The 23763-nt window shown below is 41.9% G+C and overlaps 1 protein-coding gene and 1 long non-coding RNA gene across 2 annotated transcripts in view; one reads left to right on the plus strand and one right to left on the minus strand.

The window, feature by feature from the left end:
* LOC146504818 (heterogeneous nuclear ribonucleoprotein L-like) overlaps positions 1–23763 on the plus strand; it is a 45451-nt gene that overhangs the window by 14751 nt on the left and 6937 nt on the right. The window contains exons 2-9 of the mRNA XM_085181872.1: positions 1890–2011; positions 5334–5443; positions 5547–5674; positions 6235–6320; positions 8856–8952; positions 9427–9499; positions 17668–17739; positions 22476–22693. Coding sequence (XP_085037998.1) covers positions 1890–2011; positions 5334–5443; positions 5547–5674; positions 6235–6320; positions 8856–8952; positions 9427–9499; positions 17668–17739; positions 22476–22693 — 906 coding nt within the window. The remainder of the gene's footprint in view (positions 1–1889; positions 2012–5333; positions 5444–5546; positions 5675–6234; positions 6321–8855; positions 8953–9426; positions 9500–17667; positions 17740–22475; positions 22694–23763) is intronic.
* On the minus strand, positions 13871–18662 carry LOC146504819 (uncharacterized). Its single transcript, XR_014877446.1, has 2 exons — positions 18060–18662; positions 13871–18013 (listed from the first exon to the last, which is right to left on the minus strand). It is a non-coding gene; the product is annotated as an uncharacterized LOC146504819 (long non-coding RNA).

Below are 23763 nucleotides of genomic sequence, written 5' to 3' on the forward strand. Positions count from 1 at the left end.
TTTACACAAAATCATGACAGCGTTTACATGACATCACCCACTACTAACACTACTTAATTTACTGTATCTTCTGAAAAATTACTGCTATTTATACTTAGCTGGAACCCAGTAATGATGTGTTTCATCCATTTCATAGGCTGGTTTGCTGCAATAATGCCAAATAATTAGCAACTCTATAAATAGAAGGTAGTTTGCAAAATCACTCATTAGGATGTTTGTTCTAATTTGCTATGAGCTCAGAGCGCATCAAAAATAAAACTAATAGGCTATGAAGAGTGATATGAACATATTTAGAACTTACCGGAATGAAAATGTCTGGAGCACCAACAGATATTTGGAGATGGAAGAGAACTGGATATCTGCTCGTCTCACAGCTGCTATCCAGACTAGACTCTGGATTTCTTTCAGTCTCCAACCTTCCTTTCATATCAAACATCCTTGAAAGAGTAGTTGTCAAACAGCTAACAGATCATCTGCAGAGGAATGGTTTATTTGAAGAGTTTCAGTCAGGTTTCAGAGTTCATCACAGCACAGAAACAGCTTTAGTGAAGGTTACAAATGATCTTCTTATGGCCTCTGACAGTGGACTCATCTCTGTGCTTGTCCTGCTAGACCTCAGTGCAGCGTTCGATACTGTCAACCATAATATCCTATTAGAGCGATTAGAACATGCTGTAGGTATTACAGGTACTGCACTGCAGTGGTTTGTATCACATTCATCCGATAGACTCCTTTTTTCATGTAGAGTCACATATTGAGGTTAATTATGGAGTTCCACAGGGTTCAGTGCTAGGCCCAGTTTTGTTTACATTATTCAGTGTTTTCTTTTGGCGGTGTCATTAGAAGACATACCATACATTTTCACTGCTATGCAGATGACACCCAGCTTTATCGGTCTATAATGCCAGATAACACATAGCAATTAGGAGGTATGTGTTACCTCCTAATTGAAGAAATTTATTAAAGACAAAGACCTGGATAACCTCTAATTTAGGCTTCTAAATTGAGATAGACCTTATAGTACTCTATCACCCAAGAGAACACTTCACTTTTGCACTTACTTGTTGTTCCTAGAGTATTTAAAAGTAGAATGGGAGGGAGAGCCTTCAGTTTTCAGGCCCCTCTTCTGTGGAACCAGCTTCCAGTTTGGATTCAGGAGACAGACACTATCTCTACTTTTAAGATTAGGCTTCAAGCTTTACTTTTTGCTAAAGCATATAGTTAGGGCTGGACCAGGTGACCCTGAATCCTCCCTTAGTTATGCTGCAATAGACGTAGGCTGCCGGGGGATTCCCATGATGCATTGAGTGTTTCTTCTTCAGTCACCTTTCTCACTCACTATGTGTTAATAGACTTTTTCTATGCAAATAAAATTGAATTTGAATTAAATTTGTTGTAGTTCATTATTCAATTTGGTAATAGTCCTGTATTGACTAAATGACGGGCAAAACAATCAGCAACAAGACACATTTTACTTCCTCATATCACTCTTCAGTCTTTTACTTCCAGAAAGGAAACACATGTGAAATGTTCAACGTGGTCTCACAGCAGTTTGTGAAATAGTTGTATTTAATCTTTGAAAAGGACATTTCATATGTGGTGATTCATGTCCATGTGCATAAACTTACATAATCACAGATTTCCACACATCATTTAAAAATAAAGATGTGTGGATGTGTTAAGTTTGGACATTAAAAACAGTTTTGTCAGGATGTCTCTGATGATGAATTGTACATTTTTACACAACGTCTGCTGTATTTGAAGGGTTATCAGATACAGAGTTTTTAATTGTGTTCCTCTAGATGGGCCATTTCCGAGGCAAGGCTCTATATAAGAATCAGTCCATCTATCGTTGAATAACTGTGGCTGACTGGCTGTGTGTGTTCCAGGATAATAATGGCGAGGACTCCCATCGTATCTCTCCCAGTCCCGTGGTGCACGTTCGGGGTCTGTGTGAGGCTGTGGTGGAGGCAGACCTGATAGATGCCCTGGAAAAGTTTGGACCCATATGGTGAGACAGCAACTAGTGTGTACACGAGTGTTTCTGCTTTGACGATATCTGAAACTTGAAAGTATCCTTGAATGCATTTGATGATTGCAGGTATCGATTATTTTAGTCATTGAGTATTCTGGGGATTTCTCCATTGATTAATCAGGTAATCAGATAGGAAAGACTTTTGCGTAATTAATGAGCAATAATAAATATTCAACAGAGAAAATCACAGGTGTTTCAAAAAGAACTGCTCATTGGTTTCCATTTTAGAAACTACGATGTTTCAATAATTTAACTGCATGCATTTGTCAAAAAACTACTGAAGTATTTACATATCATGTTGAAACTGCAATTTTTTCTTTTTAAAGAAACCGTTTTCTTAAATGCAAAAATAAAGAAATGATCTCAAGTACAGTAATGCCAAATCAGGTATACATGCAAGCTACACTAAGGGACAGAATAAAATTGCCTATACAGGTGTGTGTGTGTGTGTGTGTGTGTGTGTGTGTGTGTGTGTGTGTGTGTGTGTGTGCATCTGGGTGTTTAAGTGTGCAAGTGAAGGAGAGAGGTTGTGTGTCTTTGTTTGCGTGCCTTTAAAAGACTTTGTGGTGACTAGATTATATACAAGGTTAGTTGAAATAAATGCCAGTTTATTAACAATAAAAAAACAAAGATGTAACATTCACAGGCTTCGCCATGACACTTAAAATTAAGCTCAGGGGCATCCTGTTTCCACTGATCAGCTGTCGGTTTGTACACCTCGATGGGATCTGTGGTAAATTTAGTTTACCAAATTTAGGCACACACCTGTCTTTAATATCAGGTGTGTGATGTGTCAGAGCACAAACCATGAAGTCCAAGGAACTGTCTGTAGATGTCTGAGACAAGACTGTATTGATGCACGATTCTTGGGAAGGGTACAGAAAACTTTCTGCAGCATCGACAGTCTCAGTGAGGATAGCGGCCTACAATATCTGTAAACGGAAGAAGTTATGACCACCATGATTCCTAAGGCTGCCTGCTCAGCCAATCTCAGCAAACAAGGTAGAGGGGTCGTAGTCAAGAAGGTGACCAAGAACCTGATGGTCACTTTGACGGGGCTGGATAGTGACTGAACCATTGCAACATCTTAAGACCTTTCTTTTTTCAGCCATCCCCTATCTACAGCACTAACATACGGGGTGGCTGTAGCTCAGGTGGCAGAGCGGATCAGCCACTAACCAGAAGGTTGGTGGTTCAATCCCAGGCTGCTCCAGTCTGCATGCCAAATATCCTTGGGCAAGATACTAACCCCATGTTGCTCTCCGATGCATCCATCGGAGTGTGAATGTGTATGAATGTTAGATACTTAGCACTTAAGCTTAGAAGTGCTTGTGTGATTGGGTGAATGAATTAGCTGTATAAAGCGCTTTGAGTGCTCGGACAGAGTAGAAAAGCGCTATATAAGAACCAGTCCATTTACATATCTGTTGTTGTCCTGCATGACCCAATTTTGACTAAACTTCAGCTGTTGGTCAGATGGTCTTTTATTTGATTATACAATACTTTGACATACTTGACATACACAAAGTGCTCAGCTATGGTTGCAAAAGTAGCCCAAACCATCACTCCAAGCTATAATTATACAGTCTTTTCATGACAGTCTGATAGGACTGAATCATGTAACATGTGTTCTGAAGCCTGCAGAGTCTGAGATGTAGCTCTTGGGTTTTTGCAGTTTCTCTGACGTTGGGGTGAATTTGCAGATACATCTGGAAGACTGGAAAGACTGCCAGTTGTCTTGAATTCTTTTCATTTTGTGAATAATTTTTCCGATTGTTGAATGATGGACTTCATGCTGTTTGGAAATGGCCTTATAACCGTCCTCAAACAGCATCAATTACTTCTTCTAGATCAGTGATGATATCTAAGGAATCATGGCAGCATCTCTGACCTTTGTTCTTTTTGAGCATCATGCTAAAATGTTGTCATAACTATTTCTGGGCTGTTTCTGTGAATATTCTTTCCAGAATCCCAGAAAGTTGATTCTGGATGTTGTCTGTGAAGGGTTGCCAAGGTAACGCCGTCCAGAGAAGGCATTTGGTTAAGATTTTGGGTGCCAAGTACAATAACGTCCATGTTATCTGGATTTAAAAGCAGGAAATTCGAGGTCACCCATGTCTTTATGACCATTCTTCAGTTTAACTGATGTGTATTATCTAGCCTAATGGATAGATAAAGCTAGGTATCATCTCAATACTAGTGAAGATGTATGCTATGCCTTCTAATGATACTGTTGTGGGGAAACTTGAAGCTTACAGTGTCTTGGTGCATGCTTAGTCATCCAGGTAAGTAAGTCTGAAAAGGTTGATTCTGTTCATCTGGACGTTTTCAGTGGGAGAAACATTTTGTCACTTATCTAAGTGACTTCTTCAGGATCAGCTGACTGCAGGTTTCCCCAACCTTTGCTAAACCAGACAAAGTGACAAAATGTTCCTGAGAAAATTTTGTTACTGCTCAGAGCCCCTAAAAGGGGACCTAGGAAGTGGTTACAGGAAGAGGGTCTCTGAAGCAGTTAGAACAAGACAAGGCTATTGACCGGACCTCATACAACAGGCTGTACCCAGGGGAAGCTACACCAAGTCTGTACGGTTTACCGAAGATACATAAACAGGGTGCACCTTTAAGACCTGTCACCTATAACATCTCTAAGTTTCTGGCTTTGATCCTCAATTCGTCTCTGTGGCTTTTAAACCCCAAAACACGCTGCACCAAAAACTGGTCCACCCCAAGAATCGGGTCCCCCGACACAAACAGAGTAACATAGTGTCGCTGTTAAGTGCCAGGACGATGATTTATACATCGGGGAAACCAAACAACCTTTGGTGAAGAGGATGGCACAACACAGAAGAGCCACCTCGTCAGGCCAGGACTCTGCAGTCTATTCACACCTGCAGGCCAGTGGACACTCGTTCAATGATGAGGATGTAACATCCTGGACAGGGAGGAGCGCTGGTTTGAGTCAAGGAGGCCATTTACGTGAAAAGGGAAAGACCGTCTCTGAATCGAGGAGGGGGCCTAAGGGTGCATCTGTCACCATCTTACAATGCTGTGATTGCAGCCATTCCCCAGCTCTCTGTTTAATGTGGTCTCTGGTTAATGTGCATATTAAATGTCAAGGAACTGACCTCACAGCCCATTGTTCCTTCAACGAGCTGGTTTCAGTCATTGTACAAATGTTCTGTTTCTAAGATTAGAAAACTGCAGTATAGCTGCCAGAGTGACCCATCAAATGAAATTGTATGAAGGGGAGTTTTCAGCAGTTCATGTCTTATCCAGGTGTTTGTGCGTATGTTTTCAGTTATGTGATGATGATGCCATTCAAGCGTCAGGCCTTGGTGGAATTCTCTGCAGTGGAGAGTGCAGACCGCTGTGTGTCCTGTGGAGCCAAGGAGCCAGTATACATCGCAGGTCCATTCCTTTTTACTGCGATACATTATTTATGAAATGGATTGGTAACATGTACTCAAATGTAGCAAACTGTTTGTGTTTATATTTTTCATTTTGTCATCAGGTCAACAAGCATACTTTAATTATTCCACATCCAAAAGAATCACCAGGCCTACAAATGCTGACAACCCCAACAGTGGGAACAAAGTCCTCCTGCTGTCCATACAGAACCCACTCTACCCTATAACAACGGTAAACACACCTACAGAGGGACATCTCAGCTCTCTTTTGTGTACCTTCTTCTTCGAACAATAACTCATAGTCTTTATGATATGCTGATGGATGTGGTTTATATCTTGCGTGTTTTTTAATAATTTATAACTCATAATTAAGTCGTACCGTCTGTCTTCTTTGAATGGACGGGCAATCCGAGCAGAACTTTGCACAAACATCAATTCTTTAGATTTTTGTATTCATCATCTCTGCAAGTGTGGTGTTACCATCTCCATTTGCATATATTTTTTAAATTTATGTTCAACATATGTCGCCTGTAGCTAACTTAACCATCACCAAAACGTTACACCAGAATGTGTTTGTGTAATTCCTGCTACATCAGGTGTCTCAGTTATATTTGTCATGATTGCCATCGTGATGTGGCTATAAAGAAATATATACGTAAAAAATACAAAAACAAAACCATTACTGCTCCAGTTACATGTCTTCACCTTCATCTCACCATTAGAAACTCATAGATTAACCCTAATGCTGCATTTTGTCTTTTTGTGTGTGTGTGTGTGTCCACATTGATGCAGGATGTTCTGTACACTGTGTGTAACCCCATTGGCAGTGTGCTGAGGATCGTCATCTTTAAACGAAATGGAATCCAAGCCATGGTGGAGTATCCTTGCTGAGTGGGTGAATTTGTGTGTTCAGAACAGTTTACCACATGTAGCTATCTTCAGTGTTCTCATGGGGGGTGTCTAAATTCGTGGGCTGCATCCTCCCGGGGCCACATTTGTAGGCCGATTGCGTCACAGTGATGCGATTCAGGTGTATCCTTCGTGGCCCAACCTATCCCAGAATTCAAAGCCAATTTCGGTTTCCAACAATGGCGGCAGCTACTTCGTTTTAATATTACTCTTATTACTGTTTCTGGGTCACAAAACAAACTTTTAAGATATTTTCAGAATGTAGCTGTGTAAACTTCAAATATCTGCTCGGTTTATCAACACATCACATATTTGTAAAAGCGCTCCGACGTTTTCCGAGACGTCTGTTACCCACCAGCTCGATAGCTAGCCGGGGGTTCAAGCCTCACTAGAGCCGGCGAGAACAGTGGACTCCCAGCACATCGTTTTCAAAACCCCCGCAGTCTTTCACTACTCAGGTTAAACATGACATATGAGTCACTTAGATAATTTCAAAATGTTATTGTTTGGCTTTTTTCAGTCTTTTATTTGTTCCAGAGTAAATCGGTTTGGCTGAGATTAAAGTTCTAGTTTCACACAGCTGAATAAACGTCAAACGGAAAACTGATTAAACAGAAGTGTGAGATGGTCGAGATTTTACTCAGCAAGGAGCAGACGGCTGAGTTCATTAAACGCCACCTAGAGCGCGGTGACGCAGATCTGAAGGCTTGACCATCCAATTTCACAGCTGCTCACTTCCGGCCTACCCGGCCTTCGGAGGGCCCGGTGCACCTAGACCGCGAAGGACGTGTCCTCGGGAGGATGCAGCCCATGAATTTGGACACGGCAATGTTTTTGTGAAAGCCCTAAGATCCCGCCCACATTCACATTTAGTGTTTAAACTATAAAAACAGGCATTTCTGACCACATCCAAAATCTGCAGTTTTTCACAATTCGTGGGTTCAAGGGTTGACTGTATCCTTGACACTCATCCAGAGAGATATGTTTTCATACATTATTTGACATGAATCATTTAGTGCTTGTCTTCCATCATCCATCCTTTCTTTACCACTTTTCCTTATCAGGGTCGGTGGGGGGGCTGGAGCCTATCCCCGCTACCACAGGGCACACCTGCACAGGTCGCCAGTCTGATGCAGGTCCATTCTTTCTTATCATTCATAACCCTCATGCTTAAGGATCGTAAAACAGAGAGTGACAAACACTCTGAGGGGGGTTTATGGTAAATGGCCTAAATGGCCTGTATTTATATTGCGCTTTACTAGTCCCTAAGGCTTTACATATCCAGTCATCCACCCATTCACACACTGGTGATGGCAGCTACATTGTAGCCACAGCCACCCTGGGGCGCACTGACAGAGGCGAGGCTGCCGGACACTGGCGCCACCGGGCCCTCTGACCACCACCAGTAGGCAACGGGTGAAGTGTCTTGCCCAAGGACACAACGACCGAGACTGTCCAAGCCGGGGCTCGAACCAGCAACCTTCCGATTACAAGGCGAACTCCCAACTCTTGAGCCACGATCGCCCCTGTTAACAGCTGTGGGAGTGCGTGTCAGCCTGCAATGGTAGAAGACAAGACTCTTAGACACAACACAGAAACCCATGTTCATATTCTGTTGGTCACTAAATGTAAATTGGATTGTGGATTCTGTGATTTTAAGTGCTCACTAACTAACATTCACACACACATGGATGCATCAGAGAGCAACTTAGGGTTAGTATCTTGCCCAGGGGTATTTGGCTTGCAGACTAGGGCGAACCAGGGATCGAACCACCAACCTTCCAATCAGTAGATGACCTGCTCCACCCAAGCTTACAACACCTGGTATTCCCAGGTGGTCTCCCATCCAAGCACTAACCAGCCCCAACCCTGCTTAGCTTCCCAGATCAGACGAGAGCGGGCGTGCTCAGAGTCCTTGAGGATACCACCCTGGATAGGTTTTAGCTTGGATAGGCTGGGCCGGTAATCTGGCATACTGGACATTTGACCAGTGGGGTGATACACTTTTGGTCAGATGTGTAAATTGAAGGGATGGTGCACACCGGCCCTAGATGCTACAGCAGCCCATTCTTTCATCTCCATTACTGACACTGTGTAACAGTACCTACCTTTGCTGTGCACTCACACAACTTGTAGAACGGAGTGTATTTTGAAAAAGGTGGAGCTGAAAAGCCGGAAAAGGAGAAAGAAACAACAAATAAATGCAGCAAAATGTGTCTAATTAACCGGCAGGTTAGCTGTCTGGTCTGCTGCACGGTCAACAGTCAAACCAAACTAGTAACAAGCCCTCACAGTCACAAAAGGCTGCTGTTGCCAGCACCAGCCATGGAGAAGTGCAGGATTAACCACAGTCCCAACAAGAGTGAGGAAGATGCAGAGGAAGGAATAATGTTTCTATGTGGTTTCATTGCGATTATTGAATGTAGCTATGGATAAGCATCTGTAAATGTATGTCATTTATATCTCTGTGTTTGAACGTCCTCTCCTTAACCAAGCTTCTCCAGATTTGAGTCAGTTCAGTGTGCTCAGAAGGCGAAAGCAGCTCTGAATGGAGCTGACATCTATGCAGGTTGCTGTACACTAAAGATTGAATATGCAAGGGTAAGAGAAACATCAGCAGCATCCACAGTGTTTTTGTGCCATGTAGACAGCACTGCTTTACCCTGACTGCAAGGTTTCCTGCGACAAACGATACTCAGAATGTGTTAAATCTACTTTCTACCAAAGTTAGTTTTATATGGCAAACAAATCAAGTGCACTGAACCTGTTTGGACTCTCAGTATAACCAGTAACATCCTTACTCGTAGGATGAATACACACAGCAGAACTAAATCTCGAATGTTACTTTTAAATTTTGCACATTTCAAAATACATTTTAGAATTTAAATGAATAAATTAAATTGGTTAATTTCTTTTTTTATGCACTTTGTCATGAAATGACTGTACAGGTACACAAATATGTGACAAACTCATAAACTGTTGATGCACTGCAGTGTTTGGAGTTTTCTCCTTGGTATCACAGATCCATCCAGCTAGATCCTGAATCTTTTTTTTTTTCATCTTTCTTTTCAACAGCCAACGCGTCTGAATGTTATTAAGAATGACAACGAGAGCTGGGACTACACGAAACCATACCTGGTCAGACGAGGTAGGTCAAAGTCTCCCTTTTAACTTCAGTTGTACAGTCAGACTCAGACAGGTCGACTGTTTGAGCTGCTCCTGTCTTTTTGCAATACTTGAGATGCTGTAATGTTGAAGGTAGGACTGTTTTCAGCATGAATTCTCTGTGGGGACATACTCACCTTCGCTACAGCTCTTTTAGGAAACCTTTTAGTGATTTGTGAATCAAATCTTCAGTTGTTATTTGCCCATTTCTGACTGTGGATTCAGTGTAGTCCTGAAAATTGTCCCGGAACATAGTTCTCCATCACACCGAGACTCCTACGCCTCCTGCCTCTACATCTCCAATCAAAACACTCTCATATCAGCCAATTTCCGACCTCTGACAATCTTGCACCTCTGCCTACTGTGGGGAAAGAGAGAGAGACACATTGAGGGACAGTGAGAGAGCAGAGAACGTCAGGCTGGCCATGCACAGCAACTTTCTTCCATCTACACCTTTGCAACCCAGCAAAGAGAGAAAGAGAGGGAGAAAAAGAGATGGATCTCACTCCTGCTGACCGCCATGCAGCTGCTGCTTCAACATGCCCAGGAGCCACCTTCCCTGCCACTCGCTGCAGGATAGCACTGCCTCCACCTATCTTACCCTGTGTTCTTAATCTCCTTTTTGTCTGCAGAAGTAGTCTCACATAGCCTGACGTCTTTTGTTCTCCAGAGCCTCGACATATTAGATTTAACTTTCAGTGTTGCTTTTTTATAGCAATCTTGCATATTTTTACCAAACATCGACATAACAAGTGAAATCAAATCCTTGTTTCTTCTTCAAAATCTGATGAAAACACCTTATTAGGTAATAAGTTGAGTCTCTGGCTATGTGATTCTACATTATGAATATCAAAACTCTGCTCTCTGTTACTTTATTTTGTCTGAATTGGAGCTGTCACAATATCAGATTTTTAATGACACCTTACTGCAAAAATGGTATCCAAAACGCTAAACTAAGAACTGTCTTTACAATGTTGCTTATAATTAAGACAGAACACTAAATTGAGAATTTCATTGGCTGTTACAGGTGTGAAAAACAGAGAGAAGCAGATACAGTAGCTGTTCAGATGACAGCTAAATATTCTGGTAGATAGACATGTGGTGCTGTGAGGAGGCGTGTCAGCTTCCTGCACATCTGGGTTCAAGTGTCTAAATTTGCCATTTAGTTAAAAAAGCAGTGTTGGTGTTATTGCAGATCCTCAAATATGAAACGTTAAATAGTAGGGGTGGGGGGAGAAATGGATACTGTGTAGTATGGTGATATTTTGTTTGCTAATAATGTATGGATACAGGGACAGCAGAAATCGATACTTTGTTACAAAAAAGGTTTTTGTGCTCTGACTTCAGAGCATGTTGATCCTTTTTCTGAGCAAGAATCCTGACATTCCTTCACTGTCCAAATGTGACAGTTTATTTATTTTAATTTAAGACAAGTTTTATTTTAATTAAGTTTAAAACGTTTTTATTTAATGTAAAATTATATTTTGTTTTAATTTACTTTCAAATTCTTCAGTTGCTGAAGGGGCTGCATAGTTTTCATAAACTGCATAGTTCAGAATAGCTATAATTGTACCAGATGGTTGATTCAGTTAAGTTGGACTAGACTGTAATACAAACCGTTCAGTTTGTCAACAATCAAACTGAAATGAGAGAAAGACTGAGTGTGAGACTTTGATATTAGAGAAAATGATGATTGATAAAGTTTACCTTTATGTACAGAATCTGAATATCGCAAAATATTTTTAAAAAGTTGCAATAATATCGTATCGTGCGTTAAGTATTGTGATAATATCGTATCGTGGGATGCATGGTGATTCCCACCTCTATTAAATAGCGAATCTCAAATGAGGCTAAAAGACTCTAAATCAGCATTAACGTGAACAGTTATGTAACTCGAGAACTACCAAGGATTTAGGTTAGCTAGCATGAACATGCTCTTACCAAAGAAAGCCTCTTTGGTCTGAGACAGTTAACTGTTGAAGCCTTTGAATTCTTGGTGGAAAGAATCAAACAGGTGAAAAAGTGCTGACTCGCCGTCAATCACACGGCCTGGTTCTGCTATCAGCCAACCAGCAAAGGTACACGAATCTGCAAACTAAGAAATACCAACTGTGAACGTCAGTATATTGTGACAGCTTTAATCGGGAGCTCTACGTTTAGCCATCTAATTTTCCTTGATTTGTATATTTTGATAGAAAGATAATTACTATGTATCAGTGACTTGTTTAAAGCCAAAAGTTGTTACGTTGTATTACTGCATGAGTGTGTTGTGTGATCGCAGTCCCGTGTGCTCCATAGCTACGTTATCTGAACCTGTGTGATGAGACTGATGTTGGAGTCAGTTCATCCTGAATTCACTCAATTCAAAAAAAACTGTTGTTTTTTTTTCAGACAGCACTGATTAAAAATTGCCGACATCTGAAAGCGGTAAGCTCACAGCCCCAGCTTTGGTCTATGGCAACATTAACAGCTGCTGCCCAGAGTATCAGATTCACCGTGAAATGTTCTTTTGATATCCACAGAGCTTCATTTATTATTTGTTACAGTCTTGGTGAGACTCTGACCTCCCCGAGGTGCCATTAACGACCATTAAATATTTGAGTTTGCCTAATACAACCTTAAACAGCCTTGTTTTAAAATGATTCATTAAACGATTGTTTTTGTGATGAACTGGTCCCAACTCTGTTTAGTTTTATCTGCTGTGTTATATGATTTCATGGGGGTGCACTGCATTGACACAGACTGGGGCAAGTCACCAGTGATACTTGGGGTGTGTTGGGGTCTCTGGTGGAGTCTGAAAATGTATTTATTTGTTTATTTACCCCTTTAGCTTCCACAATAGTGGTTGCTAGTATCTTTACTGCTCAGTTTGCTTTCTATTCCCTCCGTACTAGCTGCTCTTTTCTTGTGCTGCTTTAATCATTTCCACCATCCAGCACCTACACGAGTGAATTTGTGTTCCTTTGATAGAAGTTATAGTATCTGAATTTCAGGAGTGGGACCACGCCTCCAAACACGCTCCTTCTGGTTCTCATCATGTGTTCCCCCAGTTCTCCAAGCTGTTCGTTCTCGTTTACACGCCCCTCCCTCCCCTGTTCAATTCTTTAACTTCTATTTAGTACACGATGAGCCGCCAGTCTCCTCTGAGGCCTTCCCCAAAACACAGCTCAATTCATGGCCAAGCCATTCACCATTATCTACTGAAACGCTGTCAAACCTCAAATGAGGACGTGGGCCCAGCTAGTGAACGTTATTTTTATATATATACACTTATGTCAGTGTGTTTGAGGGAGACTGTATTTAAACATGACTGCTACAGTAAACCGTCACTGGGAGACTGCTTTGGACCTTCTCTAAATGAGGCACTGTGGGGAAGATTCACATAAATATGAAGTATTATCTATAATACATTTTTAGATGATCAAACAAATCATGTTTTAAAATGTTTTATCTCTTATTTTTATCTTTATATCAGTGACTGTGCATCCCTTTGTTAGTTGTGCTCGTGAGAAAATGCAACAGTGTTTCAAGCTGCAGTGTTCCGAGGAGAACCACCAGCACATTAAGGAACCCAGAACATCAGTTGTCTGAAACTCTGATCCCCTGTTTGGTTCGAGAAGGAGAGGTGATGTCAGGAAGAGCGCCCACTGAAAACTCAAATCAAACATGCAAAGTTGCCTCTGTGGCGTCCTCGTGTGATAAGGGAGCAGCTGGAAGCAGCACAGAGTTCTTTTCCTGCACTGCTGATAAAATAAACCTGCTCATCAGACACAGGTTTTGTTGCTTCTCACTAACAGAGCCATTCATAGATATGGTCAAACTACCCGTCACCAAACAAGGTCGCCCTGGCTGCATAGGGGGAAGTGGTTGATGTTGCCAAAGAGTACGTTACCAGAGGAGAGCATATAGCTATGGCTCATAGACTGACCTACATATTACTTGTACCTTTTACTTTAGTAGCTGCGTTTAGCACGAGGTTATTAACCTTATGGAAATGGAAGTGGACTGATACCGATGTCATACTTTTCTGCTTTAAATTCAGTTCATTTCTTTATTGTCCCACGAGGGGAAATTAGTTTAGCAGCAGGATAAAAATAAACAGAACAATAATATAAAATAATAGTGAGATGAAATGATCACCACTTTAGACACTAAGTCACGTTTAACCATACATCCACACAGTGAGCTCCATCTACCTTTCATCCACAGACAGCTGAGTGCATCTTTGACCTCAGCGTCATTCGTCTCGGACTTCCTCTGCTTCTCTGTGCCAGTGTGCATTCCCATCACCCCGTCACACTCTGCTGCTTTCACTCCTCCATGTTCTGCACGTTCATCATTTTGTTCCTGCAGAGTTTTTGGGTGAATAGAAAAGTCAGTCCCCGACGTGTTCTTGTGAACGCCTCTGTGGGTATTGATAGCTGTTGGAATACATGCCTGCCAAAGGTATTCTACTGTATCAATAGTTTGTCCGTTGTCCCACCTGAGAAGATGCTAGAGCTGCTCTATGCTCTGCACTGGAAGGTCTGACCACAGCGTAGTCCTCTCGTTAAACAACAACCTGTAGCAGCCACAGACAAATGAGGCTACGGACACTTTGCATGTTTGATTTGTGTCTACAAACTGCACTTAATGAACCGCACACCTAAGCTTAATGACTGTTGACCGCTTGTCCTCACATCCTGTGTAATTAATGCGCTGCAGAGACCATTCTCGGCTCACCTGAGACCACAGGTGAAAACGTCTCTTGACGTTCTTCGTTTTGTATTCAGACCAAATCTGGGAGAATTATTAACAGCTTCACTCCCATGTAGATGGTGTCTGATGCATGTTGAGAATCCCCTTCTGCGGAGTCCATTCATCCAATAACTGCTGCTACTATTAATCGACCATAAAGAGGACATGATGTCGAAGGGGTTTGCTTTGATTCGCTATGGTGAGATCACACGATTGTAAAAACATACTGTCCATGAAAGAAACTGGATCATAGCACAGTGATTAGCATCCAGGGGATCCTCTATCTTGGGAGGAGGTGCAACTCCGTTGGAGAGCTGCATCAGGAAAAGCATCCAGTGTCAAATCAAAATGTAGCCCCCTGCTGTGAAGCAGGGTACAACAAAAGCAGCTTTACTCTATAAAAATGGCAGTACCATCTATTTTTGTTGTCGCTAGCGCCACTTTAAAAAAATTCTTCATGCCGTATTTAGAACAAAATTCAATCACAGACAGAAATTTGGGTGAATCTTATGTTACGTTTGGGCGATGTGCAAATAATGTAAGCTGAACATTTAGCAAAGCAAACAGAGAACAAAACATCAGCAGGTGAAGGGGTGACGATGTGCGTTTGGGTACAGACATCATAAACATACATAAGCTGCAATCATACAGTCGGATGTTCTGGTTTGTTTTGGCTCGTCAACTACAGATCCTCTCACAACGTCTTTGCCTGTTGTCAGACAACCCAAACTCATGCAGTCAGGGTCACCGAGCTCATTATCATCATAGCAGATACTTTAACACACAAGCAGGCAAAACGAAACGATCTAATTCTGCTAAGCTCAGCAGGGAAAAGCAAAAAGAGTATTTTACTGTTGAATTCTTGCCAGAATACAAAAATAGTTATATGATACATTTAACACCATCTGGGAGCTGAGAATTTATTCTTTAGATCAAAGGAAAGTTGCAATGAAGCGTTGCTTTAATGATCTGATAGGTCACAGTCCTGTGAACGCTTTGATTTCTACAGTGTAATGAAAAACTGTTTGTCACCTACTTGACTTCACTGGAACGTTTCAGATTTTAGCCGTTGACAAAAATGCAGCAGATATAAAACGATGATTTCATTTATTCATGGAAAACAAACAAACATATATACATATCCAAACCTACCTGACCTCATGTGGAAAGTAAACGTAAAACTGGTTGTGTCATCCCAGTTTGAGTCACTGAAATGGAGTCCAGTTTGTCTCCACTATCCTGAGTGGGTGTATATTTCAGCCATGTGACACAGGGATTGATACACAGCACTGCACACAGACGTGTTGTGATTAGACGCTATCCTGGCAGAAAGTCTGTGTCATGTCAGTGTGCCTCCAACATGTACAGGATGTAATGCTGAGTGACTCGTTCTGTTTTGATAATGGTCATGTTTTTATCATTGTGATGATAATGTAATGCAGGTTGATGTTCTTTTGTGCTGAGGGAGAAAAAAGAGAAAGCTTGATGCCTCACAGGTACTGTCTCTTTCTTATCTCTGTTCACATGTTGTTGTATCGTTTTTCCTGCTTTTCTCTGAATAAAACCACCACAAAACTGTTTTTCTTATTTTTTCACCTCCATTACCACCAGTAGTAGTTTTGTTGTTATTTTTTGGGAGCAGCTGGGATTAATTACATAGAAATAAATGTGCACAAACACACACAAAAAACTACTGTAGAAAATCAGCAGGTGCTCATCACCTCACGTTTCTTCAGGGCAGGCATTTCTGATCTTTTTCTTTTGAAATTCTGATCTCTGCATGACAGATGGCATCGTTAAAATCGTCTTTCTCATGAGTTGTCATGTGCAAAGCATGACCGTTTTAATTTGGCCAACTCAACTCAACCGGAAACACAATGAAGGCACATAAAGGACATTAATAACCTTCACATGTAGTCTGCTGCTGAGCATGCTTGTTGTGCTCGTGTTAAAACTGAGAGTTTATCTGATGTATTAAAAACTGACCATGTGAAGCACCAGCATTCTTAGTTGTCTGTGTTATTCCCAGTCCAAGAAAATGTCATAATGATATTTATTATAATACTGTAATATAATGTGATATTTGGGAAAGCCAGGGCAATATTTCAGTGACTCTGTGTGTTAGTGTCTCAGATCTCAGCTATTAGCAACATCTGCCGTGGCCGTAGGGCTCTGCAGGACTGTGTGTCGTTCTCTTTCATGGGCACAGTATCTGATAGAAGCTACCCCTCAGTTCCAAATGAATCCTACAATAAACACAGATGGAGGAAACAGATTTCCTCTGTGATGTTTCTGCAGGAATGTGAACACTGGAAGAAACAGGAGGCCTTTTAGTCGAACTGTAAATCCTGCATTTCATGAATGCTCCAGATGTGAGTCGTGATTGATCAAACTCAAAATTGCAACATTGCATCATTTTAAATGTAGCACTGTTAATAACTGGCTCTGATTTTTAAAGATATAGTCAAGAATCCAAAATACCGTGTCCTACCTGTAGACGCTCCGCGAGGCCTTTGGAGCAGCCGACTTCAGCTGCTGCTTGTTTGTTGGTCTCTTTTCCTTCAGTAACTGAAAGCACGCTCTGTCGGGTGGAGATCAGGTGACTGACTTGACCACTGAAAGGTTTCCCACGTCTTTGCTTGGAGACACTCTTGGGTTTCTTTGGCAGGATCCATTTGTACTGTGAAGCACTGTGTAGATTAATTTGACTGAACCTGAGCAGAGACTCTAGCTCCATGCAGTCAGACTTTTACCAGCAGACACATCATCAATAAACGCCGGTGCCTGTTCCTCTGGCAGTCATTCACTGCTGCCTTCCACCATGTCTGATAGATGCTGTGGTACACTTCATTTCTTTTGAATTCTTTACTATTTTCATCATTCTGGTGCATTTATTTGGGTTTCATCTGAAACTCGACTCTTTTAGATTCTGATTGTGGTTTCTAATCTGGCCTTCCTGTTCTTGAATTATGGTTCCCACCTTGTTGTTAACCTCCTGTGTTTCCGTTTTTAGGATTAACTTGCTTGTTTGGAGCTGGGAACTGAACTGTCAGCCTTCTGATTAGTGGAGGACACTTTCTCTTGTCTTCTGGTTGTGTTTGTTTACTTTGTGACCGTCTGTCAAACAGTATTATTTATTTGTCACAGATTAAGACTTTAATCATCAAGTTAATCGCTGAGATCTGGGAGCACATAAGCACTGCCAAACATAGGCTCAGTCAGACAGTCAGACCCAGCCTGTTCAAGCATTGGGCCTTAATGGACCATTTGATTGGTACTAACAGATCTCTAACGATTCAGTGAATGAATGAAACACTTTCCAAGTGTTCTTTAATGTCATTTAAATCAGTATATGTAAAATCTTCTCGCATTCACATAATTTGTTTGTGTTATCTGTATTTGTATGTATTTCAGACCGTGGAAAGGGAAGACAGAGACAGGCCATTTTAGGTGAACACCCATCGTCCTACAGTGATAATGGTTATGGTAAGTAAGGATTTTTCACAAGCATGAAGACACAACGCACAGTACAAAGACAGGAATAATCACAATTAAATAGAAAATAAAAACTCATTTGATGGCAAAAAAAGACACTCGGTTAACTCTTTGCCTTCTTTCTCTCGTAGTTGATGTTTTGTCTTTCTGTCATCTGTCAGGTGTCTGACCTGGTTCTGCTGAAGACAGCTTTTTGTGTTTACAATGAGTTCTTCCTTTCGACTGTTGTGAAGTTCTTGGCAAAGCACATGGCAACAGTGACCTGCTTTCTCTCTTTGATGCTTCGAAATCTACCTGTTTTGGACTCCCACTATGTCGATACGTCCACAGGGCTAAAAAAGTTGGAACACTGTGTAAAATGTAAAAAAACAAAAGAAACCCCAGAACGTGATGATTTACAAATCCTGTAAAGCCGTAATATATTCTTATATACACATATAAAATTAGAAATATCCTGTCTCAGAGTGACGCTGAAAAACTAGTTCATGCATTTATTACTTCCAGGCTAGACTACTGCAATTCATTATTATCAGGATGTCCAAAAAACTCACTGAAAAGCCTTCAGTTAATCCAAAATGCTGCAGCAAGAGTCCTGACAGGGACTAGAAAGAGAGAGCATATTTCTCCTGCTTTGGCTTCCTGTTAAATCCAGAATTCAAAATCCTGCTCCTCACATACAAGGTCTTAAATAATCAGGCCCCATCTTATCTTAATGACCTTGTAGTACCATATCACCCTATTAGAGCACTTCGCTCCCGCTCTGCAGGCCTACTTGTTGTTCCTAGAGTATTTAAAAGCAGTGATGGGAATAACGGCGTTACTTTTTTCAGTAACGAGTAATCTAACTAATTACTATTTCTATTGCTACAACGGCGTTACCGTTACTAACAAGAAAATGCGGTCACGTTACTGTTTTTCAAGTAGCTGAAAGTAATCTGGACGCCACAGCTTTAAGCAGCTGTGCGCGCTCCCGCGGACGGTGATCACTTTCTTGCAGACGATCATTTTTTGGCACAAAACCTGGAGCTCAGGGGGCAAACTCCTCAAGATGGGTGGTGACCATGGTGGCCATTTAGAAGTCGGCCATCTTGGATACAACTTTTGTTTTTCCAATAGGAAGAGGGTCATGTGACACATCAGACTTATTGGTAATGTCACAAGAAAAACAATGGTGTGCTTGGTTTCAACGTCTGATCAGGTCTGAGCTGGTGGGCTTCCCTGCTGATGCAGGGGGCAGTCTGTTCGTCTCCACCCCAGAATAAAGGGAACCATCTCCTGGGTCTGGGGGTGGATTGCCACTCCGGGGGTGCTGGTGCCTCGACCCGGGAGTATAGTGTTTGTATGAGGAGTGTGAGCATGTGTACTGCATACAGTTCTGTGTGTCTCTATGTTGGATGAGGGTGGGAATGCATGTTTGTGTCTATATGTCAGGTCGGGTCTTAGACTCCACCTCTCTCAGAACATATTTCCCCTCACCACACTCCCTTTCAGTGGCTGGTGCCCCCACCCGCTGGTGGCTGGTTCTTGGTGTCCAGGGCTGGGTGCTCAGGTATGTAGTGGCTCACTCCCAGACTCCATGGTCTGTCGGGCCCCGTCTGGGGTGTGGATGGCCTTTGGGTTTCTGGGCCCGAGGCTCGGTGGAGCCTGCAGGCTCGTCACTACAGCCCTCTGTGGCTTCTGCACAGTGGCTGCTAGGTGACGCCCATCCAGGGCTCTCCTCAGCTCTTTTCTAGGTAGACCTAAGCTAACGGCAGCTAACAATGTTAGCTCGGTGGTGAGTAGCCTTCAGTAATAGTAATAAATCACACAGCAATAGTACATCAAAGATACTTAAGTGGTACATAACCCAGGCAGCTATCACAACTAAAACAAGTTAGTTGCAGTAGGCTAACGTTAGTTTTTAAAAAATAACTTAATTCCAGATGTTTCTTTAGGTTGGAGTCTTTTGACGCTGAGAGCAGCTTGGTTGCTGGCAAAGAGAGTTTGCACGGTCAGATTTCGCCCTTCAGCCCTTTCTTCTTTAAATGTGAAGTGGTGTTGGAATTTCCAAGTTAGAAATGCATTCCTGCCTGTGCACTGCTGGCACGTTGCGCTGGCTCTGGGTCCATTGTGTAACTGACGCCACCAACATTAACAGGACGCTTACATTAGAGACTCTTATTTCGTGTTTTGTTTGGGTTTCCGGCAATGCGTGGAATTACCAAAAACAGAAAGGGGATATTGAGGGGATAGCCTAGCATATGAAACAGGAAAAGACCGCTGTGTAATCCATTTATTTCAACAAAGTAACTGTATTCTAATTATCACCTTTTTAAACAATAACTGTAACGGAATACAGTTACTCATATTTTGTATTTTAAATACGTAACGCCAGAGATGCAGTGTTTAGAGAACATGCGCCTCAGCTGTTCCGATAGTTCTGACAAACAAGAGATTACTAAAGGTTTTCACTTAGGCAGCGGTTGTCCTTCTCTCCTGGATCGGCTGGAGCTTTCTTTAGGAGTTTTCCCAGCTTTGACGAATGTCCAGCTGGGATAACCACATTTACTCAGGGCCTTCCTGATGTGATGTTCTTCTGCTTCCCTGGCTGCTGTGTCAGTGGGGATGGTGTTCGCTCGTCCTGATGACACCCAGTTTGTGCTCCAGTGGATGATGAGAGTCAAATCTTAGATACTGATCCGTATGCGTAGGTTTCCAGTACATGGCAGTTTTTAGATGTCCCCCAATACTGATGGAAATCTCACAGTCTAACAAGGCTAACCTCCCACTTTTCATATCCCCCCTGGTGAAGTTGATTTGTTGGTCCACCAAGTTAATGTGATCCGTTAAATGTGGAACGTCCTGAGATTTGATTTTCACCCAGGTGTCATCCACATAGCTGAAAATCAGTGACTTTGTGGTGTTCCAGGATAGGATACAAAGGCTTCTTTTGGACTTTTTCCATGTATAAGTTGGCCACGATTGGTGAAACTTGGGAACCCATGGCACACCCATGTTTCTGGGTGTAGTACTTACAGTAGTTGGTGCTGAAAGTGATCCTCTTGCTGAGGTCAGGGTCGTCTTGTAATCTCTTACGAACTACCTCCAACGGAGGACAGAGTTGATCATACAGACAATTGGTCTTAAAGGTGCACCCTGTTTATGTCTTCAGTAAACCATACAGCTTTGGTGTAGACTCCCCAGGATAAAGCATTTGGTATGAGGTCCAGTCAATAGCATCGCCCTGTTCTTCCTGTTTCAGACAATCAATCACCCTCTTCTGAGACCACTACCTGGGCTCATAAGTATTTTTGTCACTGAGCAGTGACAAAATCTTCTCATGATAGTCTTTCTGGTTTAGCAAAACCTTGCACCTACACATGTCTGTCTGAAGGGTGACAATGTTGTTGTCATTACTAAGCAATGAGAGTGGCTTCCTCTTCTTTATGCTGATGTTGGAAGCTGGAAGCTTTGCATTGCTGAGACAGGCCGAAACTTTTTGTTATACAGTCACTGCTTTTATAACAAGATCCAGGCTACAGCTAAGGAAAAGGCAGCCAAACAGAGGGTGCACACTTGTAGAGGCATACCTTCAATCAGCCATACCTGTATCTGATGTAGCAGACTGACGTTCCCACATCACCATCACTAAGCCAACACTGATCCAGAGATGATGACACATCTCAAAACTAGGGCACATCATCCAAAGTCATAACAGGGCATCAATCCTTTTCTCATTTTCAGTTGTCTTCCTATGTTGCTGCTTGGTTGGCGGTGATTTAAGTGTCTGATTAGTTTTGTTGGTACATTTGTCGTTGTGGTGGTCACCCCACAGTGTACTTTGGCGTACTTTGATTCATCGCTCACAGTAAAGAGCTTCCATGCCAATGACATGTTGGCTGTGAGTGTGCGCTCACTTAGGCTACGTTCACACTGCAGGCGAAAGTGCATCAAATCCGATGTTTTTGACCCTCTGTGACCCATATCCGATCATGGTGTGACAGTGTGAACGGCACAAATCCGATATTTTCAAATCCGATCTGGGTCACTTTCGTATGTGGTGCTGAATCCGATACATATCTGATGTTTCAGAAAGCTGCTGTTTGAACGGTCATGTCGCATTAAATCCGTCTTTTACGTCACTGACACAAGACAGACGCCAATTATCAGCGCTTGAGAAGCGCCCGATAAGACATCGCGAGCGCTTCCTGGCCATCCGGTGAAACTGTTGGGAAGACAACGTTGGAGAAACGTGAACATTTTATTTGTACTGTATAATCTGCAGATTCTGACAGAAATCTGTAACTATCCTTTGAAGCAGCGCTCCTCTAAAACAGCAATAAGGATCATTATTAGGTTATTTACAATATTATGTAAATAACAAAATAACTTAAAGCAAAAATTGGGAAACGTGAAGTCCGAAGTCTTTATATTAAGGTCCATCAGTCAAACAATACTGTTGCTCTGGGTCTAAACAGAGCGCGTTGTGTGTGACGTCTTCTTTTGCGCATGCGGCCGCTTTGAGCGTTCACACTAGAGCACGTTTGCTGTCGCATTTTATTTGTAGTGTGAACGAGCAGACAAAAAAATCGGATTTGATCAAAAAATCGGAATTGAGCATCAAGACCTGCAGAGTGAACGTAGCCATATTCACCTGCGTTGCATGAAGTGGTTCAGAATTGGATTGGTGCAGACAGCTTTTCATTGTTCTTGCAAGACAGCGACTGTTTCGATGTGTGCCTTCCCAGGTCCACCATGTCCCCTGCTGCCACTGCCCGGCAACAGCAGGTACAAGCTCACCTCATTGGACGTTCCAGACATGGTGTCTTATCCACTACCACAGTCATCCTCGTCATACTCTGGCCATGCCCCCAGTTCTGTTGCCATGGTAAGTGGCCTCCATCCATCCAAGATGAACTGCACCCGCATCTTCAACCTCTTCTGCCTCTACGGCAACATTGAGAAGGTAAGTGTTTGTTTGTGTATTCTTCATGTGTCTTTGGCGTGTTTTTGTAGTAACAAAGGGAACAACTGTTAATTTTATTAACAATTAATTAATATTTAGGTTGTAGAAATTGTGCTGGAAGGGAAAAGCTAGCAAAAACAATAAAAAGATTCGAGTGGAAGCAAACTCAGAAATTGTGTGTTTGTGTCTATCATATCCTGGCCCTTCAGTCCTACTCACAAGTAAATGACAGTATATTGAATGGGATTAGACCTCTGTACATCAACACCTACTGCATTATTTAGAAATGTACTATCCATTTTCTTGTTGCCACTCATGTACCTGTGTGTCATTTAGTGATGTTGGTTCAATACTCGAGAATCACTTTACTGACTCGTGAATCATGATTCACAAGCCCAACTGACTCACTGACTCATCCCTGTTGCTGTTAGCAAACTAATTACATTAGTAGAAATATATCTAGCTTATAATTAAAATTGTGGGGGGAAAAAACAACAGCCAGTTTCTTAACAAAAGCATTTCTGCTCTGAACTGGAAGAAAAAACCCTGAGTAGAAGCTCACATCAAGAAAATAGCTCCTCGGTTCACAGTAGCATCGCTCTGCTAACATGCTAACAGCACATTTGAGCTACTCACCCCCTCCCTCCTGGCTCGCAGCTTCTTCTTCTTCTTGGTTGGCAACCAATGTTAAGGCGCATTACCGCCCCCTGGCTCACAGCTCAGTGGACATTTAGATGAGAAAATATATATTTGACACATTTAAGGAAAATACTAATAAAATACAAATACACAAAATAAATGTTTATTAAGCTATTTTGATAGGAAATTGCTTAATTTTAGAAAAGTTTTTGCTCTTTTTTGCTCTATAAAATAGTTGTTTTCTTTTAGAATCATTCATCTTAGCAGTAGGATTTACATGAAAAGAGAAACAAATTAAGTTTGAGTGAAAATGTAAATATTTTTGCACTCTCTGGTCAACTGACTCAGTGAATCAAATGACTCAAAAAACCCGATTCACTTTGGTGAGTGACTCATTAAAACTCGATTCAGTAAAAAGAATCAAATTTACC

The sequence above is a fragment of the Neolamprologus multifasciatus genome, chromosome 13 (assembly GCF_963576455.1).
Source record: "Neolamprologus multifasciatus chromosome 13, fNeoMul1.2, whole genome shotgun sequence".
Lineage (NCBI taxonomy): Eukaryota > Metazoa > Chordata > Actinopteri > Cichliformes > Cichlidae > Neolamprologus > Neolamprologus multifasciatus.